At 59.0% G+C, this 19,121-nt stretch overlaps 1 protein-coding gene across 3 annotated transcripts; it reads right to left on the bottom strand.

The window, feature by feature from the left end:
- Positions 1–18,970, bottom strand: IL17RA (interleukin 17 receptor A). Of its 3 annotated transcripts, XM_082636566.1 has the most exons (13): positions 18,386–18,970; positions 12,327–12,351; positions 11,523–11,669; positions 10,733–10,845; positions 9,104–9,230; positions 7,493–7,540; positions 7,214–7,377; positions 6,585–6,668; positions 6,262–6,346; positions 4,817–4,828; positions 4,436–4,537; positions 3,121–3,162; positions 1–2,586 (listed from the first exon to the last, which is right to left on the bottom strand). In XM_082636566.1, the coding sequence occupies exons 1-13, from the start codon at positions 18,854–18,856 to the stop codon at positions 1,142–1,144; spliced, it is 2,865 nt and encodes a 954-aa protein (XP_082492692.1). In that variant the 5' UTR covers positions 18,857–18,970; the 3' UTR covers positions 1–1,141. The 3 variants fall into 3 exon arrangements, with proteins under 3 accessions (XP_082492692.1, XP_082492693.1, XP_082492694.1); XM_082636567.1 differs by lacking the exon at positions 4,817–4,828; XM_082636568.1 differs by lacking the exons at positions 4,436–4,537; positions 4,817–4,828.
- Positions 18,971–19,121: the final 151 nt, after the last annotated feature.

The raw sequence follows: 19,121 nt of genomic DNA, 5'->3' as shown, positions 1-19,121 counted from the left end.
TTCTGAGTTAACAAATTTATTCATTCTTTCATTGATAAGCGCTTTCGCACACGCACGTGCGCACACCCTGGTATCTGATTTCCCACCAAACTTCAGGATCCTCTCCTCCGTGCAGGAGCCTGGAGCTCCAGTTCAGGACTCAGGAACAGGCAAAGAGAACCCTCAATCCCAGGGGGGGACCCCAGCATGTACAGGGCTGGGGGCTCCCTGTGCTTCCCGAGCTTGGGCGCTGCAGCCCAGGGGCCCAGCCTGCAGCCCCAAAAGAATCCTCGGCCGTAGGTCTCCCGCTGACAGAGGCCATGCCTGGGCTCAGGCCCTGCTGATGCCGTCAGTGGCCACGACCCTCACTTCTTTTTTTTTTTTTTTTGCAGTACGGGGGCCTCTCACTGTTGTGGCCTCTCCCGTTGCAGAGCACAGGCTCTAGACGCGCAGGCCCAGCGGCCATGGCTCACGGGCCCAGCCGCTCCGCGGCATGTGGGATCTTCCCAGACCAGGGCACGAACCCCTGTCCCCTGCATCAGCAGGCGGACTCTCAACCACTGCGCCACCAGGGAAGCCCACGACCCTCACTTCTATCTGGTCTCTTTCCAAAAATGACTGGGTGTGTTTGGCCCTCAGCCTCCTGGATGCAGCAGCTCATCCTGCTGAAGGAGTCCCAGCCGCACCCAGCCTGGCCCCGAGGCCTCCCCAGGCTGCACCCGCTGCCTCGCCTTCCACTGCAGGCTCGGTTACAGCCCTGCCCTGCTTGCCTGCAGCCCTCGGCCCGGGAAACGAGCTGCTCCTCGGCTCAAACATGTCCTCCTCCAGAAGCTTCTCCCTGCGCCAGGCGCCCCTTCTGCGGACTTCACAGCCCCGGGCGAGCTTCTGGCAGCCTCTGCATCTTGCGCCCCACCCCGTGTGCTACCCCGTCCCTCTCACTGGACGAGCAGCTCCCTGATGGTCAGGCAATGCGGGGCACAAAATAAAGGCTGAAGGAACGAATGCCGGACACCCAAGGACTCTGCCACTTGCTCCTGGGGACAGGCTGTGGGCTCTCGCGGGACAGTCACGGGAAGAAAGGTTAAGGGGACAGAGTCCAGATGTCTACGTTTTAAAGGTACACACCTCACACACGAGCACACACACGTCCACACATGCACACCTACGGACACACGTGCTCACCGCCCTGGGCGGGGGAGGCCCCACACGGCGGCCCCTTGGGCTCCAGGCCAGGGTTCTTGTGAAGCTCCTGGAGAAAGAGCAGCAGCTGGAGGCTCCGCAGGCTCTCCAGGCCTTCGGGATGTAGCGGCTGCCCGCTCGGTCCCCCGTCCCGGGCCCCGTCGTCGTCGTCCAGGAGCTGCGGGGAGCTCCTGGAGATGTAGCCCTGGTCGGACTGCACCGACCGCCGCTGCTCCCCCCCAGGGGGCGTGCGCACGTCCTGGCAGCGCAGGCTCTGCTGCAGGGATGGCAGCATGGAGCCGTCTGGCTGCCCCGTGGGGCTGCTGCGGAGGGGCGGGTCCTCGGGGTGCACGGGGAGGAAGAGGATGCTGTTCCGCCCAGGGCCCCAGCCGCCCAGGAGCGGGCAGGCCTCGTCTCCCCCAACCAGGGCCAGCCGGCTGGTGGCACCGCTCCTGATGGCCTGAGGGATGGGCTCCACCGCCTGCACCGGAGGGGCCCCGTCCACTGGGACCACCGTGGTCTGGAGCGTCTGGGCCGCCGGCTGCTCCTGGGGCCGAAGCTGGGGCTCCAGCCGCGACGGGCCCCCTCCTTCCCCTGCGAGCAGCAGATCCACCAGCAGGCTGCCCTGGGAGGCGGGTTCCAGCACCAGCGGCTCCTGCCGGACAATCCCTCCTTCCGGCGGCGGCTCCTCAAAGGCCTCCTCGTCCAGGGATGGGAGGTCCTGGTCCTCTGCCGAGCAGAGGTTCTCGAGCTTGAACCAGTCGGGGCGCTGGGCCTGCCAGCGGCGGAAGCGCTGCACGGCCTCGCGGAGCTGCTGGCCGCCAGGGCTCTGCAGGTAGTTCTGGGCCGTGAGCGCCCCGACGCGGTGCATGCGGCCCGGCCCAAACATCTCCAGGTCCTGGATGCGGAAGTAGACCTCCTCAAACTTGTCCATGAGCGCGTAGCAGGAGGTGATGTTGAAGAGCTCGGGGATGTCGGCCTCGGAGCTGATGTCACTGAAGTAGCAGACGATGTAGGTGCCGAAGCAGGCCGGCCTCTTGAAGTCCGGCAGGATCATGTTCATGGCCGCTGTGAACAGGTCCCCCGCGGGCTTCCCGCGGTCACAGCGAAGCTGGACGATGGTGTCCTCCCAGCCGAGGATGGCCTGCCACTTGGCCCGGGTGCCTCGGGAGCATAGGACGATGATCTTGGAGTTGCTCTCCACCACCTCCTGCTTCCGGCGGCCCACCCAGGTCATGACCCCCGCCTCTGAGATGGCCTGTTCCTCCAGCAGGTCGAGGGCCACTTCGGTGCCACACACGGTGAGCAGGAACTGGGCGAACTTTAGGACCACGTCCACGTAGAGGGGGTGATCGGCCGAGTAAACGATCCAGACCTTCCTGGGCTTCAGGGGTGGGGGGCTCAGGCTGGTGGCAGCGGGCAGGACGTCTGAGGGAAACAAGGGAAGCCAGGCCGGGGGTTCAGGCATGTCGGCGCTGACCACACACCACAGGCCGGGAACAGCCCCGCCCGGCTGGCCAGAAGACTCCCGAGCCCCCAAAATGCAGCTGAGACCTCAGAATAAGCCCAAGGCGGCTGCCTTGCCTGTGCTGGCTGCCTGCAAAACAGCCTGTGCCTTCCGGGAAAAGAGTCTCTCACTTTTTTATCTGGCCTTTAGCCTACATGTTAATTAAAATTGCTTTTTTTCTTACAAGACACAAAGGCCCGTTTATGGAATACACACAGCTGCTTTCGGGAGGACCTCTTTTCACAAAATACAGTGCCTTTACCTTCCCCTCCTCGTTCAGTGATGAGCAACTGTAAGCCCAGCCTCGCTGTTTGAGGTCCCCTCTGTTCGGAGCTAGAGGTGGGTCCCTGGCAGGTGCCATCTCCTGAGGGACAGGAGCTGACTGGGTAGCCCCTCCAGGCCGCTGTGAACAGACTCACCCCAAACCCAGGCCGCCCAAGCCGGGAGGTGCCCACCTGTGCATTTGGTGCCATTTTCATATTTTCCGTGATGGGACCCTGAAAGGAAAAGAAATGCCAGAAGTAATACTCCAGAAGTGTCCTTGCAGGAAGCACAAGCCTTACAAGATGGCTCAGAATGTCTCTTTTGGAAGAGAAACAGGGACCAGCTCACAGGGGCACCTGCTGGGAGCTCTGCCCCACCCCCGACCAAGGGAGGGGTCGAGGTAGCACTTCTTAGATGCTCTGGGCCTCTGCAGGGAGACCATCCCTCCCATGACCGCTGTGTGACCTGTGGGAGGTATCAAGCCTCTGAAACTCAGTTTCTTCCTCTGTGAAATGGGTCTGTGTGTGAAGTGCCCGGCACACCCCGCCAGCTGGGTCACAAGTATTCTGCAGCACTGACCCGGCTGGGACCCCCAGCATGGTGCCTGGGAGGTTACACCCCAACAGTGACCATCCCCAAGCAGAGCCCCCCTTCAGGGGAAGCCCCTTCCCCAGACGTGTCCTTCCAGGAGGCAAAAGTCTTCCGAGATGCCTCTAGAAGTAGTGTCACTGGGCCCCTTAAATCTCCTCCTGGTATTTTTTCTTTTTTTTGGCCGTGCCTCATGGCTTGTGGGATCTTAGTTCCCCAACCAGAGAGTGAAGCCAGGCCCTTGGCAATGAGACTGAAGAGGCCTAACCACTGAACCACCAGGGAAGCCCCTCCTGCTGGTATTCTGGGGTGAGGAGGTAAACCAGCGTGCTTAAGGGACCACTCTGTCCTGGATGCAGCGAAGGGCCCCATGGAGCAGGGCTGACTCACCAGAGCCACGCGGCCAAGGAGGACGTTTGGAACCTTGATTTCAAGCCCCACCCTTTGGGCCTCTGCCTAGAACTCTGAGGTCCTCCCTCGCCCCGAGGAGCGGGCACTTCGGGAAAAGGTCAGACGTGCAGCACGAGAGGCAGACGGCCTCCCGACACCTGCAGACACCTGGACGGCTGGACCCTCCCAGGGAGCCTCTGCAGAAGGACCCTCTCGACAGGTCTCGCGCCCGGCTGGTGATCTTTCCCAGCACGAGCCGTGGTCACAGGGGAAACGGCCTCCCAGATCGGGGTCATGGAGGGGCAGGGAGAGGCCAAGTCCCCACCCCGAAGACCCATGTTCCCTCCTGCTTAGGATGTGGCCACAGAGGGCCGCAGCCGGAGGGAACCGAAGCTTAGTAACAGGCTGAAGGGCGGGGGTGCGTGGGGCTGTGAGCACAGTCTCCCAGCTGGTGCCGGGAGAAGGGGCACGGTCAGAGGGGCGGGGCAGAGGGGGAGCCCCAGGTGGGCCCACAGTCCCTGTCCTTACCCGGTAGCCGCCAGGCCATGCAGACGGCCAGCAGGATGATGGAACCCACGAGCAGGATGGAGAGGCTGGGGATGCACCCGGACACCCACAGGGGCATGTAGTCTGTGGCAGGAGAACAGCGTGATGGCGTGGCGGGGAGGCCTGCGACACCAGCCCCGGGGGCCCGCCCGCTGCCCTCCCTGAGCCGCCCTCTCTGCTGTGCCAGCCCTGGGGTCCTCAACCCACCGCCCACCCCGGGGGGTCCTCCCTGACACCAAGACGGGCCATGGTCCCACCACCCAGGGCCGCCTCCTGTGCAGCCTTTCTGCCTGGCTCCACTCCAGGACGGCAGGGACCTGTGTGTCCCCTGAGGCGGCAGAGCCTGGGCGGAGTTGGCCTTACCTTCAGTGGCGTCTGCAAACAGAACTAGGGGACAGACTCTCAGTTACCAGCAGTCACCACACCCACCACCCGCGAGCAGGGGCCTGCTGACGGCCTGGCCCGACGCCCAGCCCTTTGTACAGGTTATTAAACTTAGCGACACCACCTACAGGGGACATTTGAGCTGGTGGCCTACTGGGAGACGCCCGCCTCCACCGGGAGGCCGGGTTCTGTCCAGGCCAGTGCAATGCCCGCTGCTTTTTTTTTTTTTTTTTGTGGTACGCGGGCCTCTTACTGTTGTGGCCTCTCCCACTGTGGAGCACAGGCTCTGGATGCGCAGGCTCAGCGGCCATGGCTCACGGGCCCAGCCGCTCCGCAGCATGTGGGATCTTCCTGGACCGGGGCACGAACCCATGTCCCCTGCATTGGCAGGCAGACTCTCAACCACTGCGCCACCAGGGAAACCCGGCCCGCTGCTTTTTTTTTTTTTTTAGCTAATTGGGCCTCTCACTGTTGTGGCCTCTCCCGTTGCGGAGCACAGGCTCCGGACGCGCAGGCTCAGCGGCCATGGCTCACGGACCCAGCCGCTCCGCGGCATGTGGGATCCTCCCGTACCGGGGCACGAACCCGCGTCCCCTGCATCGGCAGGCGGACTCTCAACCAGTGCGCCACCAGGGAAGCCCGGCCCGCTGCTTTTTGATTGGCGTCTGGCTGCAGGAGGCTTCTGAACGGGAAGTGGGCAGCGCGCCGGGGGCTCAGGTCAGAACCGGGGTCTGCCACTTTCCCGGTGTGTGACCTTGGACAAGGTGCCTGCCATCTCTGTGCCTCAGTGTCCTCACCTATGAACCTGGGGGAGGGAGTCTCCACTTCATGGTATATATTACATAGTACACAGTGCGTAGTGCATAGTACTTAGTACACAGCACTCAGTATAAGGTATACAGTACTTAGTACACAGTACACACTTAGTACAAAGTATATAGTACCCAGAACATAGTACTTAGTACACAGTACTCAGTAAAATATACTTAGCTCTATAGTACACAGTACCTATACTGTGGTGCACAGTACCCAGTACTTAGTACACAGGACATAGCACACAGCACTATAGTGCAAAGTACCTAGTATACAGTACTTAGTAGGTAGTACTATGACTCACAGTTTGTGAGAATTAGAAATGGACATGTTAGAGCACCCTGTTCACTAAATGGTCCTTAACTGTAACTATGACAATAAGAATCCCCATTTTTCAAGTCACGGAAGTTTTGAAAGGTTAAGTGCTTTGCCACACAGCTAACGAAAGGCAGTCAGGAGTCCAACGTGGAGTCTCTCTAAGGCCCCACAGCGCAGGCCTGGACAACTGCCGCCCCCTGCCCCCACCCCAGGATGACGTCAGGGTTCGGGTCGGGCTGCTGACTTTCACCCGCCCTCCCCCCGGGCGCGCCTCCGGCAGCCGTGCGTCTCACCTGGCGTGTGCGGGACCTCTGGGCAGGGCACGGCCACCGAGTGTCGGAGGCAGTCGTTGAGGCAGATGCTGAAGAAGGGCTGGATCTGCAAGTCCAGAGCGCAGGGAGGAGAGGCGGGGGGTGTGGGCCCACCTCGGACCCCGCCGGCCCCTCCAGGGCGTCCCCGCAGCTGCTGGGCAGGAGGGGGCAAAGGGCCCTGCCCAGGGGAGGCCGGGGGCTGGGCAGGAAATCCCAGGAGGTCGCGGTGCCGGGTCCCTGGGGAGCATGAGCCCCGGGCTGCCCACCTGCACCTGTGCCCAGCCCGTCTCCACCCCACTCCACACCTGCACGTGGTGACGGCAGCACCAGCTGGAGTCTGGCAGGGTGAGCGTGACGTTGCAGCGCTGCCGGGTGGCCTCCTGTGCAGGCTGCAGGGTAGAGGGACAGTGAGGCCCTGGGGAGAGGCTGGCAGTCCCGCTCCGGGAGGAGCGGCCCCTCCCCAGGGCCGTGGGTGTGTTGACGCAGGACTGCATCCAGCACGCAGCTGCCCCTCTTGGCTTTGGCCGCTGGGGATGTTGGGGACAGACACACGTGTCCTGCACTGGCCCTACCCTGGCTTCATCTTATTTCCTCACCTTTACTTCCCTTTGTCTCCATTTCCACATTTTAAAGTCTTCAAATCCTTTTTGCAATAATGGAATTAACAAGGCTAAACAAGAAGAGGACCAGGAACACGTGGGGGTGGGGAGCACAGAGGGCCGGGCGTACAGGGCAGAGATAGTCGTGTCCCGTCAGCTGTCGGAGCAGCTACACTCCAGTCACACACCAGCCGCAGACCAGCCACACATGGGAAGGGAGAAGGACAGCCCAGGTCACGCCCTCCAGCACAGCCTGCGTGCCTGGGCCTCGAGGCTCGGAGAGGTGGCTCTGAGCCCAGCTGGGGGGTCAGGAGAGCGGCAGAGAGGGCAGTTACCACGGCCAGATCCACGACGTGCCGGAAGCAGCTGCGGTTCTCCGCGGGTAGAAAGCTGTCCAGCAGGATCTGGTACTTGGTGGACTCGTTCCACGGCGTGAAGCTCAGCCGCAGCTGGTGGGCCTCGAGGGTCTCCACAGTGATGCTGGGGTCCCACAGGCTGCCTGTCCCACAGGGGCACAGACGTGGCCGGGAGTGAGGGGAGAGCATGCGTGCAGGTGTGCATGTGTGCCTGTGCACCCAAGTGAAGCCCCCCACAGGACTGCCCGCCACAGTTACCTGAGCTCACGCAGGGCGTCGTGATCTTCATCCTGGGGTCCTCGCAGTCTGTGGACCAGGAAAAAGCGCAACCGTTACGCGTCTCCCTCAGAAAGCTGGCTCCTACAGAGCCTCTGACACCAGAGGTAACAACCTTCTGCCTCTGGGGAGCCTGTTCAAAGCTGGCCCTTCAGAGAAGCCCCAGGACAGACACTGCCACGGGCCAGAGGCCCCATAGGCCTGGGACCGCCCTGGCCGTCTCAGCCCTCCTCCCTCCAGGAACCTTCTGGATCCAGGTGTAAGATCCCTGAACTTGCTCTGGGACCGAGGGGTCCTGGTCCGCTCCTGCTTCCTCTCCCCCGGGGCTCCCTCTTCAGAGCCGCCTCTGCCCTTGAGGAGAGATGTCCTGTGTCCCCCTCAGCAAACGGCAGCATCTCCCCAACTTTCCCACGTCCTCACAGTAGTCTTGGGTTCAGCCCCTCTGGGGTGGGCCTGGGAAGCTGCATTTCTGACAAGTTCCCAGGTGACTCCATGGTGCTGCGGACCCAGGGACCCCGTGGGGACCACTCCTCTGGAGATGTCTTCTTGATCCATTTCCTTGACTGCAATGTGCTTACTTTGGTTTCAGAAGGCACGTGAGAGGCGTGAATCACTGCGAGTGACAAGGGCTGAGCCAGTCCGCTTTAGGGACAGGGGAGGGGGCGGGGGGGTCACTCATTTGACAAATACTGGCTGAGCCCCCAATATGTGCCAGGCCCTGTGTCAGGCCCTGGAGATACAGCGGTGAGTGAGACAAAGTCCCTGCCCTCCGAGGATGACATTCCAGCGGGAGAGACCGTAAAAGCAAATAGCGTAATATCACGTCACCAATATGTCAAGATGATGGAATGTCAGGGAGCAGGGAGTGACACAAGGGGCAAGAAAGCCGGGTGAACAGATCGTGTGCGCACGTGTGTGTGTGCATGTGCACGTATATGAGTATGCATGTGTGCACGTGTGTGAGCAGGGGGTGCTCTGGAGATGAAGAAGGCTTCAACAAGCATCTCCCGATCACCTCCCACACGCAGGGCCATTTGTCATGGTCTGGAGGCTGCACAGGCGGGTGCGGGGCCCAGGCCCTGTTCTCAAGGGGCTGGGCGTCTAGGTGTGCTTGGCTGTTAACAATGAGAAAAGCAGGCAGTGGCAGAGAGGCTGGGGGGGACAGAGGTGCGCCCCAGAGGTGCACACACATCAAATGGTGCTGTGGAAGATGAGCGCGCCAGGCCTCCCAGGAGGAGGGAGTAGTGGCAAGAGGGGAAGGCGTGGGATAAACGCAGGTGGGACGTGGGGGAAGAGAGAGGAACTAGAGCTGGGGCGGGGCCACGGCTCTCCCGGGACTCGCTTGTGTTCCTGACACGTTCTGGGCAGGAAATGTGCATCTTCGGCCACGCGGAAGGACTCCGGGTCCCGAGAAGCTCCTGGGGTCGTGGGCCAACACCCACTGTTTGTGTCGCAAGAACGGGCTCCGCCTTCAGGGAGTGGAGGCTGCGGCCACTCAGCAAAGAACCTGGCCCTGCACCTGTTTGTCCCGTGGGTCCCACAGGCTGACTGCAGAGCGAGGGGTGAAGGGAAGGCTGGGGAGGGTGCTCTTACCGGGCACCAGGAAGTTTCTGGACTGGTGGTTTGGGTCCCCGTCAGGGATGGGCTTAGGCAGGTGGTGGACGGTCACCTCGTACTCCTGGCCAGGTTCCACCACGAAGTGGCTGAAGGCAAAACGCCACTAGGAGATGGGAGAAGGGGAGGGCAGACAGGTCACGGCTCTCACCCACCCGGGCCCCAAGTGCACCCCATCCACCCCCAAAGGATCAGTCAAAAGAGGGAGAAAACAACCACTACAGCAAGCTCCCAAGTCGGAGGCATCTGTTTCCCTGTTCTTCGTTTCTTCTGGTCTTTCTTGCTTATTATTATCTTTTTTTATTAATTAATTAATTTTATTTTTGGCTGCGTTGGGTCTTTGTTGCTGTGCACGGGTTTTCTCTAGTTGCGGCGAGTGGGGGCTACTCTTGGTTGTGGTGCGCCGGCTCCTCATTGCTGCGGCTTCTCTTGTTGCGGAGCACGGGCTCTAGGCACGTGGGCTTTAGTAGTTGTGGCACGTGGGCTCAGTAGCTGTGGCTCGTGGGCTCTAGAGCACAGGCTCAGTAGTTGTGGTGCACAGGCTTAGCTGCTCCGCAGCTAAGGGATTTTCCTGGACTAGGGCTCGAACCCGTGTCCCCTGCATTGGCAGGTGGATTCTTAACCACTGTGCCACCAGGGAAGTCCCTTTCTTGCCTATTTTAAAAAACCTAGATCTGGCCTCATCAGGAGACAGTGGGGGCCAAAAGCAAGAGAATTTGGGGAAAGACGAAAGAGCCCCCTCCCCCATCGGCCCTCTCCAACTCCAGAGCACACAAGGGGCAGCTAAACACTACTTGTTAAGTGACCCTGCCTCCTTAATGGGAGAGCCAGGGATCTCTTGAGAATGTCCTGGGGCACAAAAGTGCAGCGAGAGGGCGATGAGGTCCCCCCCGCCCACCTGCCCAGGCCTGACAGCATCTTTGTTGCGCAAACATTTTCTGGATGGTGCAGGTGACACACACGGACTCCAACTTCCCTGGTGGACTACGTGGGGCTCCCTGGTCCTCACCATCCTCCAGCAGTAGTTTGGGGGTCCCCACTAAACAGGGGACAGGGGATCTGTCTTTGCTACTTGTGTTTGTGGGAGCCCTGCCAGTGGCCACTTTTCAGACGTAAAGCAGCAGTGTTCAGATGAGCCTCGGTCAGGACCACCTTCCAGGCTTGTCACCACCAACTGCTGCTGTTTAAACACCCCCAGTCTCTGATGCAGGAAGTCTGGGTGGGGCCCTCGAACCTGCATTTCTAACAGCTCCCAGGTGATGATGCTGGTCCTGGGACCACGCGCTGATCATCAGTGCTTTAACCAAACTCAAAGAGAATCCACTTCCGGCTCTGAGCAGCAAAAGGAGCAGCAGCTGCAGCGGAAACCACGGCAGCTCTGGTCTGGGCAGAGCCTCTCCTCCCGGAGGCCCCGGGCTGACCCGGTACAGGCGTGGGTTGCGGAGCCGCAACAGCGAGCGGCGACATAAGGTCGGAAGGAAGAGCGGTGTGTGTGTGCGTGTGCGTACGTGTGTGTGCGTGTGCACACGTGTGTGCGTGTGCGTGTGTGCTGTTCCCCACGGTCACCACCATCCCCGCCCCCATCCCCCGCCCCAGCTGGAGTCTTACCCGCTTGTGATGATGCTTCAGTGTGGACAGAAACTCAAACTTGACACACAGACGTTCGTTGGTGTTCAGCTGCAAGACGGACAGTTCCGCTCCCTCCAGGTAGAGGATGCTGGCTGGAGGGCAGAGGGAGGGGAGGGGCCGCAGCTGCAGATCAAGGATGACTAACTGCCGGGGTGGGGGGTCACGTCCCATCTGGGACGCTTGCCCGTCTTTCCCACCCTCTGCTTCCTGCTCCTTCCAAGCTCCCTTTGGGCTGGATTAGCCACTGCCTCGTGGACAGCTACCCCTGCTGGACACGGACAGCGACACTTTACCCGGGGTTTGAAGTGAAAGCTTTGCAAATTCGTGGCTAAGGCATTGGCGACACGGTGTGGGTGTCAAAGGGGCGTCCCCGAACCTGAAGGGGCTGCAGCAGCCAGCGGGGCTGGAGCCTCAGGAAGAGGCTCCCCCAACCGTCCACAGCTCTGGGCGCCCTGGTCACCCACCCCTGAGAGGTTGTGGCACTGCTGTCAGGAGGGCCAGCCCCGCAGTCAGACAACTCACGACCTGACGCCTTTTCCAGGGTGATGAAGATTTTAGGCTGAAGAAAGGCCTTCCTTGAAGGATCGTGGGTTAACGTCCAAACACTGAAAAAGGACTCACTGCCTGAAACGATGGGTCCTCTCACTAAACTGGCCCCTCGTGTCTGAGCACAGGGCTGGGAGCCCAGTTCTGAGTCTGGGGGGAGGGCCGGGCGGTCCAATCTGTGGGTTCACCCGGAGGTGGGCAGCACTTCCAGATGCCCGCTCACCGTCTGTCTGAAGCGTCCACTCGACGTGAGCCACGGGGAGCAGGTGTCCTTGCTGCGTGCGGGCGAAGCGCAGCTGGGTCTGCACGTCTTTGGGGGGCGAGGGGGTCAGGCTTCGAGGGTGGATCCAGGTGTCGTCGAGGCAGGTACCTGGGGGCCAGGAAAGGCAGAAATCAGAGGCTTGCAGGCTCTGCAAGAAACCAAAGATGCAGACCAAAGAAGACACCTCGCGGGGGGCCAGGGAGCCAGGCCATCAGGGTCAGGCCGTGACCCTGAGACCGCAGCTGTGCTCTCAGCTGCCCAGCCCTGCTCGCTTTCCTGATGCCTGTCTGGGGTCACGGCAAAGCTCTGATGTCTAGAGGGCACCTCAGGAGAGACGACAAAGCATGCCCTTGGCTTTAAGAGGAGGCAGTGGCTGGAAGTGGGGCAGGAGAGTGGGACAACCATAAGAGCTGCTCTATTGTTATGTGCGGGGTCCCTAATGAGCACAGACACTTGAACTGTGCGCCTCCTCCTTGAATTAAAACACAAAACAAGGTCCCACCCCAGATGTCACCCACTTCAGGGTGACAGCTCTGGCGAAAGAGTCGCGTTACAGATTCACCAGGGCAGCACCCCAGAGAAAATCCTAATGACAGGCCTGCGCCTCCCATCCTGACTGCTGCGCGATGAACGTCCTTGACAGAGGTGCAGGTGCGGCCCCAAATCTCAGGGGTCCTCCTGCTGGGGGCTGGGACCCTCGTCAGCTCAGCGCGGGGTCAGCGCTTCATCGCGGCAACATGAGAAAAACAAAAACCGGTGACTTACTGTTCTTGACTGTGCAGTTCAGCCCCTGTGGGAAAGAGAAGCAGGTAATTACAGACAAGAAAGAACTTGAATCCACAAGCCGGGCTCTGGCGTCCCCGGGCTCATTCTCAAGAACGAAACGCAGGCACCCTCCCTCTCTCTTTGAGGGACACTCTCGTTGGGGGGACCACACTTCTCTCCTGTCAACTGAGGAGACAGGGTGAGAAGTGGGCATAGCACACGGCAAATGGAACTGGCATTTTCTGAGTGCCTTTAGGAGCTGGGAGGCACCTTAGCCTCTTTCCCTGCCCTGATCTCAGAATGCTGGCATGGGGACTTCCCTCGTGGTGCAGTGGTTAAGACTCCACACTCCCAATGCATGGGGGCCTGGGTTCGATCCCTGCTCAGGGAATTAAGATCCCACATGCTGCAACTAAGCCCACGTGCCGCAACTAGAGAACCCTGTGCACCTCAACTAGAGGTGCCACAACGAAGACCCAGCGCAGCCAAAAAAAAAAAAAGAATGCTGGCCGGCAAGCCCAGAGAAAAGACCTCTGGATTTCGACATCTGAGAGTCGCCCAACAGACAGGCCACGTTCACCACCAGCTTGACCCTTACAGTAAGTTCAGCGATCAGAACGCCCATCTACACAGGGCATCCAGTCAGCTTTTAGGACCTCAGTCTTGACATATTCTCAGACAGCCAAAGGGTACCAGATATCTGAGAAGGATTTCCTGTATGAAAAATAGGTCAAAACTCCCCCAACTTAAAAAAAAAAAAGCTCTTGGAGGAAATAAGACAATGCTGGGAACAGGATAAAATTAAAACAAACAAAATATAACAGTTTCAAAGAAATAAGAGAGGACACTTCATCCACATGAGAAGGACAGGGTACTGTGGAAAAATGAGCAAGCAGAGAATAAAAACGAATCTTGAAAATAAAAAATTCCACAGAAGGACTGGGCTATAAAATTCAGGAAATTTCTCCAAAAGTAGAACAAATACAAACAGAAATAGGAGAAACAATATATGAATATTTAGAGAATCAATTCAGGAATGATAAGACATGGTTAACTAGATTTCCAGAAGAAGACTACATAGAAAATAGAGGGAAGAAATTAAAAAGAAAAGAAAAAGAAATTCTAGAACTGATTATTTCCAAATTAAAAAGGCCCACTGAATGGCCTTCACAGCAAATGAAAAAAAGACCTAGATCAAGGCCCATCATGAGACTTCTGGAATACCAGGAGTGAAAAGAAAATCATAATGTTTACAGAGAGAAAAAAATAGGCAATACACAGAGAGGAATCAGAGTGGCATCGGCTTTCTTAGCATCTATGCTGTGGGCTGGAAGGCAGCAAAGCAGTGCCTTAAAAATCCTGAGGGAAAAGTATCTTTAACCCGCGATTTTTATACAGAGCCAAACTATCAAAAAAGTGTGAGGGGAGAATAAAGACATTTTCAGACACATAAAGACTTAAAAAAAAGATCGATTCATCTATCTATACCTCTCACACCCTCATACTTTTTCTTATAGGAAACTGCAGGATATGCTCCAGCAAAATGAGGGAGTTAACCTCTGAGAAGGAAGATTGACCCACTGCCACAGGCTTGGGGAGTCATCGGTCCAGGCTGGGGTTGGAGAATACAGAATGAAACCGATGGAATATCTGACATATGGCAAATATCGGAATATCTGACATGTGACAAACACATATGACAAAATCTCATAGAAAAAAACCAACATTAGTTACACGGAAAATTATGGAAGTGAAGAATGAAAGGAATTATCATCTCCAGGAGGAAAGAGAAATTCTACCAGAAAAGAAATACAACCGAAGCGCACACACTTGCCTCAGCAGTGAAGATTAGCATTTGTTATAGTATAAACACTGACCACTGGGACCTCCCTGGTGGCGCAGTGGCTAAGACTCCGCGCTCCCAATGCAGGGGGCCCAGGTTCGATCCCTGGTCGGGGAACTAGATCCCACATGCATGCCGCAACTGAGAGTTTGCATGCCACAACTAAGGAGCCCGCCTGCCACAACTAAGGAGCTGGTGAGTCACAACTTAGGAGCCTGCCTGTCGAAACTAAGACCCGTAAGACCCAGTGCAACCAAATAAAACAAACAAACAAACAAACAAAAAAGCACTGACCACTGACAGAACCACAATGGGAAGACTGGGAGGGGAAGCAGTGGGAGGAGGTAATGTAAGAAATTTAAATTTTCATCTATTGTAAGTCTAGGTAATATCTAAAACTGACAAATGAAGAATAACAATATAAGTACATTTAGAAGTATGGAGGTAAATGCCAGAAGAAATAACTAGAAGTAGTATAAGTGATCTTCTTTGGGGAACTGTTTTAGGGATTGTGGGGGGGGGCAGGGACCTGCTGGGTTTGGTTTTAAACATCTTTGTACCATTTTAAAAGGATCACCTTATATCACCTTGATAACAGTTAATTAAAAGGTAGAATTTCATCTATGACATTACTCCAAACAAAGGAAAGGGTTCAAATGTGAGACAGAGAAATGAAAGCACGAATTTGTTTAGGGGAAGCCATAGCAGACTTTTTCTTCTTATAATTTAATTTCGATAAGGAATTTACATTAATGTAATGTTTTCAGGCGTGTAAAAAAACACATTCAGGATCTTCTCTGCATACCACCAGGACAGACCCTGCTTTATTCCCCTCCAATAAATCACTCCTCATTTCTTTGTTTCAAATGCCCATTTTAATTTAAAAAGCAGTAGGACCAGAACATTATGTATGAGCTTGTGAACAGCACGACGTCAGGGCCTCCTGCAGAAACCCCAGAGGGGCTGCCCACGATGATGAAGACGATGGCAGCGGCCAGTGTTCACCGAGCTCTCCTTCTGTGCCAGGCATCACGCTAACGCTTTGTACGCACGTCTCATTTAATCTTTTTTTTTTTTTTTGCTGTACGCGGGCCTCTCACTGTTGTGGCCTCTCCCGTTGCGGAGCACAGGCTCCGGACGCGCAGGCTCAGCGGCCATGGCTCACGGGCCCAGCCGCTCTGCGGCATGTGGGATCTTCCCAGACTGGGGCACGAACCTGTGTCCCCTGAATCGGCAGGCAGACTCTCAACCACTGCGCCACCAGGGAAGCCCTCATTTAATCTTAACGACAGTCCTATGAGGTCGGTACCATCATCCCCTTTTTATTCATGAAAAAACTGAGGCACAGGGAGGTCAGCTAAGTGGCCCAAGGCTCCACAGAGCTGACACTCAAACCCGTGCAGTTTTGCTCCAGAACCTGGCTCTTAATCATGGCCACGTGGCCTCTACATAAAAAGGGGCGCTCGCCACAGGTGGGCCCACCCTCTCCATCCGCGGTGGTGAAGATTACAAGGAAAGACTCAGACAGTTCCACGGACATCCGCCAGAGCCTGGTAGAGAGAAGTGGGCCGGGCGGTCACACACAGCTCCACTTTGGTCCACCTCGGCCGGCCGCCTAACGTCTCCGAGACGTTATGGTGAATGGTGCCGGCCAGGAAGCCCGTTGAGAGCTCTGAATGAAGGTACGCCTGTCACCCCCGGCACAGAGGCTGCATGAAGCTGTAGGTCACTGTTCCTGCCCCAGCACACCCAACGCACAAGCCTCTGGTCTGCCCAGCGTGTTATGAGCTCTCCCCACAACCCCGTGAGGCAAGAGTCACCCCTGATGGCCGGGAACACTGGGTCACAGCGGTGGAGGGACTGGCCGGGGCTGCAGGGCGGCTGAGAGAGGAGCTCCACCCAAGGCCCGGGCCTGACTCAGCCGCGTCCCCTCCTGCTGCTGCTGCTATGTGCCCTCTGTCACATCTCAGACAGAGGCTGGCAGCCCGTGGAGGAGCCCATGAACTCTGCGGTGATGCCGCCAGCACTGACTGAAGCCCTGACCGCCCGGTGCCCACATGACACAACGTGACACTCGGGGAGGGGCACGGTCGAGAGCTGTGGCGACCAGAAGATGGGGTTAAACCCACGGCTGTTCCGCCCCCAGTCAGAGCTGCAAGTGCTTGGGGAAAAGAAGAATTTGTAAGGAACACACATCCTGTCTAGAAACTTCTGCGTTAACACTCCCGCCTTAACACTCCCGCCGACCAGCTCCAAGTTGCGGGCTTTCTTCTGGGCTGGCGGTCATGGCCATGGGAAGCTGAGAAGGCCCAGGTGGGAAGGGTTCCCCAGGGAAACACAGTTTCTCCAGTAAGGATCGGATGGGTGGGGGGGACTCAGAGTCCCCTGGGTTCTGAGGCGCTAAATCCAAGCAACCAGAACCAACCTTGCTTGGTCTCCGCCTGTCACTGCTTCGTGGGCAGAGCTGGCTGCGTCATTCATCTGCTCACCCTCCCCTTCGTCCTTTCGGTCCACAATCATCTGTCAGCCCCCATGTCTCGCGCTTGCAGCCCTGGGCTGTAGGTGGTGAAGTCAGGATGCAAACCCAGGTCCTCCAGGGTCAAGTGCGGGCTTCCCCTGACACTACGTGGCGCTCTAACCACTGAAGCGCCAGCGGAGGGAGAGAAATCTGGAGGGCGTTGCTCGTCTCTTTTCAGGGCAGCCGCGGGCCGTGGGGGGCGTGTGTCTGTGGCCAGGTGTACGGCGGGGGCGGGAAAGCAGAGCCTGGGGGTGCAGATGAATCTGCCAGGGGATCCCTCTCTGCCAACCCCACACCCCCATCAGGCCAAGCCCCTGTTCCCGCTGAGCAACTGAGGTCAAGAACTTTCAGCACAGCTCAGGGGAGCTCCTCCCTCATTTCCCGAGGCTTCTCTCACTTTCCTGCCACTCAGACCACCCAGTCCTCAGCCTGCGCACCCAGACCTCTGTCTTGGAGGGCCGCCCAAGTGTCTTCTCTGCCACAAAGAACACCCGAGGCTGCAGGACTTTCTCTTTTCCCTGGAATTCTGTACACCCACTGGCTGCGCAGAGAGCCCCGCTCCAGGCTCCTGGGTGAGTCACCACCGCTCCGGTCATCAGGCAGTGGGGCTCTGTCGTTTCAGGACCTTGTATGTTGCAGGCGCCTGGCAAGTGGCCATTGAGAAATGCACCGAGTCCAAGGGAAGGACCTGCTGAGCGGGTCCCAGGCTTTGCCCAGGAGTGGGAGTCACAAGGACGGTCCCCAAATCATTCACGTTAAGAGAAAAGTTTCTGCTAAACAGTCGCTGACCCTCCTCCACCCTCTTGTGGTGAATCCTCGACAAAATTAGGTCAGGAGAAATACCGCTTCGGTTATTTCACATCCTCTGACTCAGATACTGAGGGTTATTTCTTAGCGCCAGTGGTGGAGGGGACTGGGCCGAGGAAAACAAGAGGAGCGGAGGGGAGAGGACGGAGCGTGCGTGCGTGCGTGTGTGTGTGTGTGTGTGTGTGTCTGTCTCTTTTCCCCGAAGTCGGTCCTCCACCCCAAGGCCACTACCCGGCGGTGGGTGTGTCGCTTCCTGTGGGCACAGCGGCGCAGCTGCCCGGCGGATACAGACCAGCGGGACCCCAGACCTGGGCGGTGGCGGCCGCAGGGGCGGCGTCCTGAGGGTCCGCGCGGTCCCCAGGGCTCGCGCCGGAGGGGTCACCGCTCTGCCCTCACAACTCTCCCCGGAAGCTGCCCCCGCAGCCCCGGGGCCCGTGCGCCAGGCGCTGAGGCCGCGGGGCCCCCGAGGCGCGGGCTCCGGCGGAGGAGGGCTCCAGGACCCGGGCTGGCACCGGGCCCGCTCCCGCCTCGCCCTCCGTAGGCCCCTCCCCACCTTTACTAACCAGCGTGCCCCGCCTCCGGCCGGCCGCGCCTCCTCCGAGGCCCTCCCCAAGTGTGGGCCCCCCGCGGAGGCGCCACCTCCCCCCCGCCACCTCCCGCTGGGACGCCGGCCCAGGTTGTGCAACCGGCGCTGCGCGATCTTTGCCAGCGAACTCTGTGTCTTCCCGGCTCCGCATAGCAACTCCCGGCGCTCCGGGAGTCCTCCCCACGGCGGCCCACTCTGTGCCCGAGCCTCGGAGCCCCCGAGACCCTGCGCGGACCTCCTGTCACGCGACAGCCCCGCGTCCCCGGCCCTCGGCCCCCGCTCCCCGGGATGCGTCGGGGTCTCACCTGCTGGGTGCACACGGGCGCCGGGTGGTCCAAGAGCCTCGGGGAGGCGCGACCCAGGCCCGGGCCGCACAGGAGCAGGAGGAGAAGCAGGAGCGACGGCACCGGCGGGGGCCCCTGGGACGCGCGCGGCCAGCGGCGCGGAGCCCCCATGGCCCCGGCCTTCGCGGAGGGCTCGCGCCCGGGCTTGGGGCGCAGCGAGGGCGCGCCGCTGTGTTCCCCTCGGCTGAGTCCCGAGTTAGCTCCCACGCGGCCGCTTCCGGCTTCCAGCCCTGCCCCGGGCGGGCCGCGCAGAGGGGAGGACTCGGGCCTGGACAGTCCTTCCGCGGGTCCCGCCCCGACGTGCGTCCCAGGTGCGCGCTCCTCCCCGCGTTCCTCCCCGCGCTCCTCCCCGCGCTCCTTCAGCCCCGCCTGCGCCGCGAACCCCGGGCCCGCGTTTCCTGCGCTCCAGCTCAGCTCGCTGCCGTATTTCATCCCTGCTCTTACCGTCAGGCTGTAAAACTCTATTTTAATACCTTCCCCGAGCTCTCGACCCCGGTCTTAATCTCTTCTTTTTCTTCTCCGTCAGAGGAAGTCCTTTTTCTCAGTCCCTGTCTCTCTGTATCCTCACCCTCTTACCCAGATTTTGCTTTCTTGGCTTACCCTCCTCCTTCTCGAGGTCGGGGCAACTCCGCGCTCCGACGACCTTGGCCCCCCGAGGAGGTGGGAGCGCTGGTCCCCACGCACCTGCGCGGGCTCT

Source organism: Mesoplodon mirus (genome assembly GCF_964341445.2).
Source record: "Mesoplodon mirus genome assembly, chromosome: 11".
NCBI lineage: Eukaryota > Metazoa > Chordata > Mammalia > Artiodactyla > Ziphiidae > Mesoplodon > Mesoplodon mirus.
This window is presented reverse-complemented; position numbering and strand designations above follow the sequence as displayed.

What these genes read in the sequence shown, in the direction of transcription:
- IL17RA (XM_082636566.1), bottom strand. Translation starts at nt 18,856, where the DNA reads ATGAAATACGGCAGCGAGCTGAGCTGGAGCGCAGGAAACGCGGGCCCG. An exon ending in CAGAAACTTCCTGGTGCCCG is followed by an intron (nt 7,541 to 9,103) that starts GTAAGAGCACCC and finishes CCTGGTCCACAG; the next exon opens with ACTGCGAGGACCCCAGGATG. An exon ending in GACGCCCTGCGTGAGCTCAG is followed by an intron (nt 7,378 to 7,492) that starts GTAACTGTGGCG and finishes CCTGTGGGACAG; the next exon opens with GCAGCCTGTGGGACCCCAGC.